Here is an 11,722-nt window from a genome sequence, read left to right as displayed (position 1 = left end):
TCTCTCATCTCCCCAGTCCAGAATAGTTTACAGCCTGGTGGTTAGGGCACTCACTTAGGAAGCAGGAGAGCTTGGTTCAAGTCCCTACTGCATATCAGATAGAGTAGGGATTTGAGCCCAGTCTCCCGCATCGTGGGTGAGTGTTCAACCACTGGGATTTTGTATATAAGCAGGTCACCACTAGTGACTAAAGAGCTGACCTGACTTAGGCGCTTGCCTCCAGGCAGGGGTTACCAGCTGTGAAACCTGGGTGGAGGGAGGCATCTGCCCCTGACTGATAGCTGGGCACCTATCTCAGTAGAGGGCGGGAATTACGCGACTCGCCCTCTCCTGCTCACGGGTGTCTATCTCTGCCCTGGAATTCTAGGGGGTGCCCACCCCGGGAGCTGGGCATTCCACGAGGCAGCAGGGTGCTCGAACATGTGGTGTTGCAACACTGAATCTAGGTCTCCTTTGGGGATCGAGCCCCCTCTCCCCCCCCCAAAAAAAAGAGTCCAGGTCACATCTGACAACGGGACTTTGTCTCCTAAGCCAGTCGCCTTTTCTATTTCAGCACCACAAACTATCAAAAAATGAAGCCACAGGTGAAATAGTGTTTGCCTTGTGTTGAAATTAAACTCTCCATCACTTCCATGGGGAACTCCGCCCCACTCCCCCCCCGACCCAGCCTCACTTTTCCTCAAGCACAGGAAATCCCATGGAAAAGGTTTTCACTTTTACATTTCCCTGGGCTTCCTCCCTCTCTCCTGGCTAAATGCCAGCTTAGTATTTCAGACCAGCAGCAGGAGAAGGCAACACACTTCTGCTCCCTAAACACCGTGAGAACTGAGACAGTGGGGAAAATCGGCCCTGCCTATATGGCAAAGAGCCAGTCAGTCCCGTGTGGTATTTACTGGCGTTCCACCCTGAAATGTGAATGATGGGATAGATCCTCATTAGCCACAGAAAGGGGAAGTTGGGATCTTTGTTGGATGTTAGTTTGGTTTGTTCACTTAAATCCAAAGTCGCTTTCTCGCTCTGTGTGTGTCTCTGAAAATTGCTCTCAGGCTGTTCTACTATTTTTCCCAAAGGGTGAAAAACAGGTGTGTCTTCCTGATGTCACTGAGCTGTAGAGGATTCTATGGGAAAACAAAGGACAGAGATTGAGACTGAAGCTCACACTTGGCCAGGAAGTGCCCTATCCATTGCAGGAGAAAGACCGGTCAGAGGAGCCTGGCACTTGCTTTCCTTCAGGTAAGGACTACGCATGTTGACTGTAACAACAGCCATTCCCCCTCATGCTGTGAAATCATTTGGTCAGGAAAGTTTTCAGGGCCTGACTCTAAGCTCATGGTGCAAATCTAGAATAACTCAGTCAGAGTCCATGGACCCTGTGCAGATTTACATTAGCGTAACTGCCATAAGAAATGTTTCATTTTAAGGTGATAAGATGACAGCTTCCAGCATGATATTTTCAGCTTGTGGAAGTGGGAACTACACTATGTAACCTTCTGCTATATCCTTTTGGGTAGGTTTTAACTGCGACTATGTCTAAGCTAGATAAAATTCAGTGCATCAGAGATGGAGGTGATAGGAGGTGCTGTATTAAGGAGGCACTGGTTTTATGTAGGAAACAAAATTAAACATGTTGCCTACAGTTACTTATCAACCTCTGAGAAACTGCAAGAACTATAAAAAGAACTTGATTGTTCAGCCTGGTGATGACAAAATAATGTTCCCCCTGCTAAATCTCTCCTCTGGCTGGGGTTTGCAGTGTAGATAAATGTGACATATTCCATTCAGATTATGCCATAATCATTTATTTTAAACATGATCTCTTGCAGACTGGCTCTGTCACTTTCACATTAGACCAAGCAGGGTTTTAAAGGAGAAGGACCTTGGATATAAAGTGCAGCACAGGAGACCTTAGCATGAGACTTCCTTTGGGTTTCACAGTTATCTTTATTTTCCATCACTTTTTCTACCCTCCCTGGGTTTTTAGTAACTCATTTATCTGCCGTTAATTTGTATCCTGGCAAAGCAGCCGTTACTCTGTGTTGGCTTGTCATCAGTGTCAAGTTGTGAGTCAGTGGGAAAGCACAGATGCTTTCAGGGTAGATCACCTTCCTTTGACATGCACCTTGTGCAAGGATCTGATGATCCTGACTCCAACACTGTAGTCTCATGTAAGCATTGATTCAGCAAAGACTAAACTCTCCAAGCGTGATTACATTTATGTGGCAGCATTATCTAGTGATTAGCCCAGGGGACTGGGAGTCAAAAGACATGGATTTTATTCCTGGCTCTGCTACTGGGCTGTTATGTGACCCTGCGCATGTCGCATCACCTCTGTGCCTCAGTTTCCCCACCAGTGAGAGAATAATGTTCAGGTATGTTTGTAAAGAGCGTTTCAATTTTGGGAAGAAAGGTGCTATATAACTGCAAAATATTATTATGAATTCTGTTTTTATCATCGTTTTATCCGGTGAAACAAGTCTGTAACTATGGGAAAGCAATGGGTCAGAACTATAAAGGAGATCAGTATTAATTTGTGGAAGGCTAGAGTTTCTTTTTCTCACTAGTTACCTATTGCTATTATACCCTAGAAGGTGCCTTTTTCAATCCACAGATTTCCTGCTTACCAAGAAACTTTTTCAACATTTTATTCACTTTCATTATCTTGCAATGTTTTGTACCAAGCCCTTGAATGAAAAGTGACATGAAGAAATTAGGGCCAGATCATCGGCTGGTGCAAATCAATGAAGCTCCATTGAAGTGGATGGAGCAAAGCTGATTTAGCAGAGGACCTGGTCCTAGGAGTACAACTTACTGTGAATCTGGCACTTGTTGTTATCAAACTTCCCCAGATCTTATCCCCTGAGCTTGGCTCCTTTGATTTTGATAACAAATAAAAACCCCTTCTTGAAATGGCTGAGCTGTAACTAAATATGTTTACTCTGGTCCCCTTTCATTTGCTTATTGTTTTATCTTGTTATTTAAACTTCCCTCCTCCTAGCTGAAACGAGCAGTTTTCTAATGTCTGAACTAGAGGCGTGGGAAATTCCTCAAACAAGGCAGAGCTTCCTCTGATTGTTAAAAGCCTGAAGCTTTACTAGAGTCTCTGCACTCTTTAACCCATTCACCTAGAGCGAGAAAAGCGGCCCCAGCATTGTGGCCTGTGGCTGACATCTCTGGCATGCTGTGAGTAAGGTGGGATTGTAGTGAGGGAACATGGATGTGAATCATTTCAATCAAAGCCACACCAGTATCTGGAACTGTATTTCTCTTTGCAATGCAAAATTAAAATGATCGAAGGTAGTTCCTTGGCCTTAGGAGACCTCAGCACTTAGATTTAAGACCATAAGGGCCCATTATGATCATCTAGAGTGACCTTCTATACAGCACAGGCAATAGAACCTCACCCGGTTATCTCTGCATCAAGCCCATCACTTCTGTTTGAGCTACAGCTGGCCTGCCAACGTCTGTAACAAATTCCTCCTCGAAGCCTTTCCCCGGCCCATCACAGCCACCATCTTACCAGCCGGAGGGATAGATCCCAGAGTCGTGCTGGGCTGCTGTTGAATAAGGAGAAGTGGTTTCTTCCACTCCCAGGCTCAGCATGTTGCTTCTCTGTTTCACTTTAGCATATTAATGAATGTTCCTGTTAGGTGGAGCTCAAACGTCACCTGGAGCTGGCAGTTCTCAGCATTCTCCAGCTCAGTTCTGTAGCGCATTGAGTTCCTGTTAGTCAGGTGCTTATATGGCCCCTGCAGCATCACAGTATGTGAGCGTCCAAACGTTGAGGGATTATCCTCCTGGCACACCCTGTGAGGTGGGGATGTACCAGTGCTCCCATTATGGATGGGGAAGTGAGGGACACTGAAAGAGTAAGTTGCCTGGCCATGGTCCCGCAGGGAGGCTGTGGTGAAGCTGGGAATTGAAGATAAGTGCCCTGAGACCCCACCTAGGACTTCACCACAAGACCCTGTGTCTTTCCTTCTGCTAACCTAGCTCCCCGCAGAGGCGACTAATGCCAGCTCTGACACAACAACTCTGAGCTTTCATGTCCCACCGGGCAGTAACTGGAACTGTCGGGTGGGGGGAAGAACCTCAGGAAGATGCCTGCTCTTTTTGCGAACACCTTTGTGCTAAATCATGTCCCAATCATGGCACTAGAGGGATGGACAGGAGTACTTGTGGCACCTTAGAGACTAAGGTGCCACAAGTACTCCTGTTCTTCTTTTTGCGGATACAGACTAACACGGCTGTTACTCTGAAACTAGAGGGATGCACTCTCCGGGGCCCTGGGGAAGTGGAGGGGAAGCAGGTCCTGCTATACCTTTCAAAAAGTGCAGTCCCCACCACTGCATCCTTGCAGCTCCCAGCTGATGTGCAGGAAAGAACAAGGGCCCCTGAGCTAGTACACCCCTCTGAGCTGGTAACCACTGCCAGAAGCACCAACTAGCTCCACATTCCTGCGTGCTGCACCCAAATTGGCAACGTACAACATGGTGGATGCAGATGGGGAGGACCTCCCTTCTGTCACTAGTGCAGCTGCACCAGACCAGACAGTGGATGGGCTTGTGATGAAAGCCCTGAGCTGTGACTCAGGAGAGCCAAGTTCCATTTTTGCCTCTGCCACAGAACTCCTGGGTGCCCTTGGGCACGTCACTTCCCCTTTCTTTGGCTCAGCTCTCTCTCTGTGAAACCACACTAAAGTTTCCTCCCTGCCACACATAGCTGGTGCTGGGAAGATGAATGAATTCCTGTTTGGGAGGTGCTCTGTTCCTTTGCTGGGGAGGGTTGTATAAGTACCTTCTCCACAGAACCTCTGGCTAGCTGGATGGTTTTGCTTAATATTTCTAGTTGCAGACGTTGTTGCCAGACCTGTCAATCAGCTTATAAGTGGCTTATGGAAGGCGGTAGGGATGCAAGGCAAGTGCCAGGAACAGATCTTACTTCCCAATCTGCCCCTGGTGCTAAAATTTCTCTGTTCAGGGAGGGACAATTCTCCTGCTTAACCACTCGAACATATCCAGAGCTTCAAGACCAGAGAAGATCTTGTGGCACATTGGGTTTGCTGTAGCCCAGCAATGTCTGAGCTCCACTGATCCCCATTTAAATATTACTGCAAAGCACTTATCTTAAAACACCTGCCAGAGAAGTTTAATAGAGTGGAATTCTAGTGTCCAATTTAGTATCCTAGGAAATTCTGAGGTTAAAGCAGAGCTTCCTCCCATTGTTAAAATAGAAAGGAAAGGCTTCACTGACGTTCCTGCTTTAACTCATTCTTATGGTACTAAATACAATAATAATCTTTCACAAAGCTTGTCTACGTGCTTTATTACAGGCTCTTCATTCAGCTCTCCCTTGCTTCTGAAATTGGCGTACATGTCCTTCCGAGACAAAGGAGGGTCCTGTGGTTAAGCCATTGGACTATGATGCCAGAGACTTGGATTCATTCCTGGCTCTACCACAGCCTTCCTGGGTGACCTTGGGCAAGTCACAAATCCCTGTACGTCTCAGTTCCCCATCTGTGAAATGGGGCCAATAATGCTTTCTTTCCCGTCCGTCCCTGTTTTAGCTCTTTGGGGAAGGGACTGTCTCTTACTGTGTGTTTTTACAGTACCTAACACGCCACGGTCCTGATCTCAGTGTGGAGCCTTTGCATCTGTAATAGAGGAAAGAATCATTATTAGGGAAATGTATCAACAATGTCCCACTCTTGGTGACACTGGCTGAGCTCCACCTGTGTTAGCTATTATTAATTATCAATAAGGCTGCGAGTTTGTCACGGAAATCACGGATTCTGTGACTTTGTATGACCTCCGTGACTTCTGCAGTGGTCGGTGCACCTGGCCCAGTGGTTGCCTGAGCAGCTCAGGCAGCCCCGGGCCAGTCGCACCGGCCGCTACTGTGCCAGTCTTGGGCCATCGCGCTGCCCCCGTCCCCACTCACCCAGCAGCAGCAGCAGGAATTTGGGTGTGGGAGGGGGCAGGGGGTTGGGGCACAGGACAGGGTGAGGTGGGCTCTGGGTGGTGCTTACCACTTCTGGGGAGCCCCCTGAGGTAACAGCCCCTCTCTCTCAGCTCCTAGGCAGAGGCATGGCCAGACAGCTCTGCCTGGGAACCATGGCCAATGGGAGCTGCGGAGCTGGCGCTCTTGGAGGAGGCAGCGTGCATAGCTGCCTGGCCACGCCTCTGCCTAGCAGCTGAGGGAGGAGGATGTCACCCCTTCCGGGGAGGCGCGGAGACAGGTAGGGAGCCTGCCAGCCCCGCCAACGCTCCCCCCTCCCAGCACCAGCGGGGGTCCCGGGCTGCATGCCACCGCCCACCCCCACAGCACCAGCAGGGATCCTGGGCTGCCCCCTCAGCACCTGCAGCACCCCTGGGTTGCTCCTCCCGAGCATCCGCAGCACCCCTGGGCCATCCCCGTCCCCGAGATTTAGTCAGTGGTATATAGTACAAGTCACGGATAGGTCACGGGCCATGAATTTTTGTTCACCTGTCCGTGACTTTTACTAAAAATACCCGTAACTAAAACGTAGCCTTAATGATCATTATTACCGTAGCATGTAGGAGCCCCAGTCCCATTGTACTATGTGCTGTACTAACACTGAAGAAGAAGATGGTCCCCGATCCAAGGACATTACAATCTAAGTATAAGACAAGATACAACAGATGGTGACCCATGGGGGACAAGGAAACAATTGGACACTCTTGGTCAGCGTGAGAGGCTGTGTCTCAACACAGCAGCAGCCTGACTGGTGTCAAGTTTTTAGAGGAATCCCAGCAAAGGAGAATTTTAAAGCGGGTTTTGGAGGAGGAGACTGCACCAGCTTTGCAATGTTTACACGGCGTGTGAAGGGCAGCCTGGGAGAAAGCACAATGGTGTTTGGCTGAAAATTCTACAAGTGGATAGGGGAGGCCGGCATCATGGGCCGATTGGAGGCGGGAGCTGACCGCTCAGTAGTGAATAAGAGATGATAACTAGGGTGGGGCTAGGTCATGAGTTGGTTGCTACTTAAGTGGCAGAGAAATCACACATTTTTCATGAGTTAGTCATGACATAAATAGCAAATTTCGCAGATGTGGTCATACAATATATATACAGCATGTTACTACTAGGGTTACGTTTGTAAGTCGCCCTGGATAAGGGAGCCTGCTGAATCAGGGTTCTCAAACTTTTTTTTTTTTGCTGGGATCCCCTTGGAAAATATTTCAGGCTGTCCCCCCAAAAGTGATGACCCCTCCCCCATGATACCACCCTTACTTCTTCAGAGCTGAGCACCCGGCCAGCCGCTGCCACTTTCTGGCTGCGCAGCTCTGAAGGCAGGGCAGAAGTAAGGGTACCAATACCACTCCCCCACAATAGGCTTGTGTCCCCCTTTTGGGTTGGGACCCCGAGTTTGAGAAACGCTGTGTACTTTTTTAGGGCTGTCAGTTAATCTCAGTTAACACCTGAGATTAACTGAAATAAAAATTAATGGTGGGGCAGGAGGCAGGGCCGGCTCCAGGCACCAGCTTGGCAAGCAGGTGCTTGGGGTGGCCACTCCGGAGAGGGGCGGCAGGTCCAGCTGTTCGGCGGCAATTCTGCGAACGGTCCCTCACTCCTGCTCGGAGTGAAGGACCTTCCACCAAATTGCCGCCGCAGATCGCGATCACAGCTTTGTTGGGTTTTTTTTTTGGCTGCTTGGGGCGGCCAAAACCCTGGAGCCGGCCCTGGCAGGAGGCATTGGCAGCGGGGGGCGGGAGGGGACTGAAGCCCCAGCCCTGCAGCTCTGGAGGTGGTAGAGGGGCTGGAGCAGCCCCAGTCCTCAGCTTCCCCGGTGGCGGGGGGGCTGGAGCCCCATGCCCTAAACCTCGAGAGCGGCTGGAGGCCTGCACCCCGAGGGGGCTGGAGCCCCGAGCCCCCGGCCCTGACCCTATATTTGAAAATATAGAAAACCCCAAAATATTTAAATAAATGGTATTTGAATACTGTTTAACAGTGGGATTAAACCTGCGATTAATCACGATTACGTTTTTTAATCGCTTGACAGCCCTAGTACTTTTGTATACTTTACCTCATAGTATATAGGGTAAAAGCTCCCAAAACACCAGATTTCACGAGGGAGACCAGATTTCACAGTCCATTTTTTGCAGCCATGAATTTGGTAGAGCCCTAGTCATGAGGAGCCTTAGAATGAAGACAGGCAGCTTATGTTTGATGTGCTGGAGGATGGGGAGCCAGTGGAGGGATGCAAAGAGGGGGGTGAGATGGTCAAAGTGATGGGCAATGCTAGGACCCCTAGTGTTGATGGACGACTGGCTCCCAGAACTGTTTTAAGCACCATGATCGTTAACCCTGCTCAGAGCCAGTCTCATTGCCACCGGGCTTTAAGTAGTGCCTACAGCCAGATGTCTGTGCTAGAGCTCCCAATATCACTAACACAGGTGGAGTTGCACCAGTCTTAGCAGCAGGCAGCCTGAATGGAGTGATATCCCTTTACACCCGTGGAGGATCGAGCCCCACATAAGTGAGATGAGCAGTTTGGGGTCACTACTATGTTATTCCAGTCTTACAACAGACTAATGTCATTGGCTTGCTCCATTCAGAGCCCAAGGACTCTGCTGACTCAAACCCTTTACAAAGAGCAAATGTAATCCACTGGTGAGCGTGTGTTAGAGGTCCCCAATCCACAGAGGACATGAATTGGTATAGCCCCAGGTACAGCTGAAGCAGGTCATGCTTTTAGCTCTGGAGGTGCCTGGATCAATCAATGGTGTGATGGCCAAGATAATGGTCTTCACACAAAAACGTTGCCTTTTGAACTCCTGCACTTTTACGCCATGGGAGCCTGAGGGCTTGTCAACATGGTGCAGTAATGTGCGCTACAGGAGTGTGATTTCTAACACGCACTAACCTATTGGGCACTAATTGCTCCACCTAAACCCTGCTGGTGTGCACTAAACATTCCCTAGCACTCCTTAATGTCATTCCTTTTCAAACAATATTACGTTAAAGAGCACTAGTGAACATTTAGTGCATACCAGCAGGGTCTACAGAGCCCAACTAGTGTCCAGTATGTTAATGCACTTTAGAAATCCCACCACTGTAGTCCTCACTGCCATACTGTGTAGACATGCCTTACGTTCCAGAACCAGGGTTATTCTCAGTGGTGTTACCTTGGCATAAAATTAGAGTAACACAGTGGTGAATCACTAACTAACCACGTTACAAATGACTATGACTAAGATGGAACCAACAGCTTTGATAGCATAAAAAGGTCATAAAAATACAATAACCTTGGCTTAACCCATTGGAAATGCTGTGACCGTAGTCACCATATCCAAGCTACTCTGTACTATTTCAGGCAGAACCTGAGTACGTGGAAAGCACTGGCCATTGTTTCAGATTTTTAATTCTGGTTAATAGGTGTAACAGGCTGCTCCTTTGTGCAGGAAACTCCTTCACCCTCCAGAGTGGGTTATGTAAATATCAAGCCACTTCAGCTATTTCCTACAAAGCTAGCCAGAGCCAGCTGCATTTGTGTCATTTCAGCAGCTCCCGTGGCGATAACAGGAAAATAAATAGAAAGTTAAAAAGGCTCAAAAAGCAGGAAGGATCCAGTCATTGGGCTTTCTAGGACTTCAATGTGTAGGAGTAGCTTGTGCCTGGCCCACTATAGGGACGTGAGCCAACACCCATTGAAGTCAATGGAAGTTTGACATCAGTGGATGTTATTAGATTTAGGGCCCTGGGTGTGCACATGAGGGGAGAGTGTATGAGAGGTTCTCAAACTTCTTTGTGCTCATACACATGCTCCCAGTCTTTGCATTCCCTGAGCACAAGGACTGGGAGATGCCGGGCCAGCCAACCGCTCTAGAAACTCCAAAATGTTACAAGGAGGGGAAGAGAAAGTTCACGGTTGCGGCTCTCCAATCACAATAGCCAGCAGAGAAGAGCCTGTGCCAAAGTAAGATGATGTGCTCTTCTAGAGCGCTCCCAAACACGTTGTGTTCAGATACCACGGTGAGGGGCACGGTGTAAGAACCTCAATAGGATAGAATAATGCCTGCCATTTTTCATCCTATTTTTGTTTGTTTTTTCCCCCCTCTGCTTCTTTTTTCACAGTCTCCTTCAATGGAAAATGAGCCCAATAACACGGAAGTAGCGCTGACGGGGAATTTTTCAACTAATTGTTTTTTCATCCGGAAATGCCAATTTGTCAAACCCAAAATGGTCTGTGGGAAAAGGTCAATTCTGATGAATTTCCTCTTTGGAGAAATTGAGAAAAAAAGCTTCAAAATTGCCTAGATGGAAAGTTTTGACATTTTCTAAATGAAAAAGGATTGGGTTTGGGGTCTAAACTACTTTTTTAGTTTAGAAATTGAAGGTAACTAATTTATAGTTTAAAAAAAGGTGGTTTTTTTTAAAGTTATCAAAACAAATTGTTTTGACAGCAAAACGAAATGGTCCCAATCTGATTGCTGTTTTTTTCAGTGTCGGCTCACTAACATTTTTTAAAATTTGACTTTTTCTCCTGATCTGGAATGGGAAATTTTGTCAAAAATCATTTCCTACCCAGCTCCATATGCAAGTTGAAGAGAAACTTTCCAAGCCACAGTGTACACACTGGGTTGAGAACTAGGCAAACTCAGCTGCCTGAGTACTGACTGAATAAATGAATAGTAGGTCTGGGCAGCACCATGAATGGTCGTCGTCATGGTCTTGTTTAATGGTCACCATGCATATTCCTAAAGCACTGGGGCCCGCTAGGTATATGACAGCATACCTTCTCAAACTAAGGCCATTGTCTAAATTGCTGCTGTTCCACTGGCATAATTAACTAAATAACTACATCATTTATAGTTCCACAGAGTTTAAGGCCAGAAGTGGCCTTAGATCATGTAGTCTGACTTCACAGGCCATTCAATTTTACCCAGGTACATGCCTATCAAGCCCAATGACTTTAGATAGGCTAAGGGCAGGTCTTCACTCCCCACCGGATCGGCGGGTAGTGATCGATCTATCGGGGGTCGATTTATCGCGTCTAGTGTAGACGCAATAAAATCGATCCCCGAACGTGCTCCCCGTTGACTCCAGAACTCCAGCTCACAAGAGGCGGAAGCGGAGTCAACGGGGGAGCGGCAGCGGTCGACTCGCCGCCGTCCTCACGGCCAGGTAAGTTGACCTAAGAGACGTGGACTTCAGCTACGCTATTCGCATAGCTGAAGTTGCATATCTTAGGTTGACCCCCCGCTAGCGTAGACCTGGGCTAAAGCATTTCAGACCTCAGGAGACAAAACTGTTCTGTGCCACAGGGAGAGACTGAGGTGCTGCCAATGTCCTTAATCCCTGCAATGCCTGGGAATTGATTAGTTGAGCTATGCCCAGATGATCTGAGCAGAAGAATTATGCTCCACGCTGCAGAGAAAGACCCTAAGGTCCCTGCTAATCTGACCTTGGGGGAAATTCGTTCAGACTTTTAGCAATCTGTCAGACCCTGAGTATGTGAGCAAGATGTACCAGCCAGGCATCTAGAAAGAGAATTCTCTGTACCACCACAGAGCACTGGCCCACCTTGACCGGTGTCCCAGCTCCAGCTGGGGCAGCTTTGGTGCTTTACATGGTGGTGAAAACAAATCCAGCCCAATCCCCCTCCTACCGTACCCCACACACATAGGTTGTTGAATTTCTTCCAGAAACTGCGTTAAAGTAAATGATATCTAATCTCCTCTTAAAACCTCCAAGTGATGAT

General features: G+C 48.0%; 1 protein-coding gene across 6 annotated transcripts in view; it reads left to right on the top strand.

The window, feature by feature from the left end:
* Window positions 1–796: 796 nt before the first annotated feature.
* ADGRF5 (adhesion G protein-coupled receptor F5) overlaps window positions 797–11,722 on the top strand; it is an 81,132-nt gene continuing 70,206 nt past the window's right edge. Inside the window, exons 1-2 of one of the 6 annotated variants that reach the window (XM_024101053.3) lie at window positions 816–973; window positions 1,047–1,233. In XM_024101053.3, coding sequence (XP_023956821.2) covers window positions 1,121–1,233 — 113 coding nt within the window. In that variant the 5' untranslated portion in view covers window positions 816–973; window positions 1,047–1,120. Of the gene's footprint in view, window positions 1,234–2,261; window positions 2,370–11,722 lie in introns of those variants that run through there. The other 5 variants (XM_042848664.2, XM_008163084.4, XM_008163085.4 and 2 more) reach the window with 5 other exon arrangements.

This window comes from Chrysemys picta, chromosome 3, assembly GCF_011386835.1.
Source record: "Chrysemys picta bellii isolate R12L10 chromosome 3, ASM1138683v2, whole genome shotgun sequence".
Taxonomy (NCBI): domain Eukaryota; kingdom Metazoa; phylum Chordata; order Testudines; family Emydidae; genus Chrysemys; species Chrysemys picta.
This window is presented reverse-complemented; position numbering and strand designations above follow the sequence as displayed.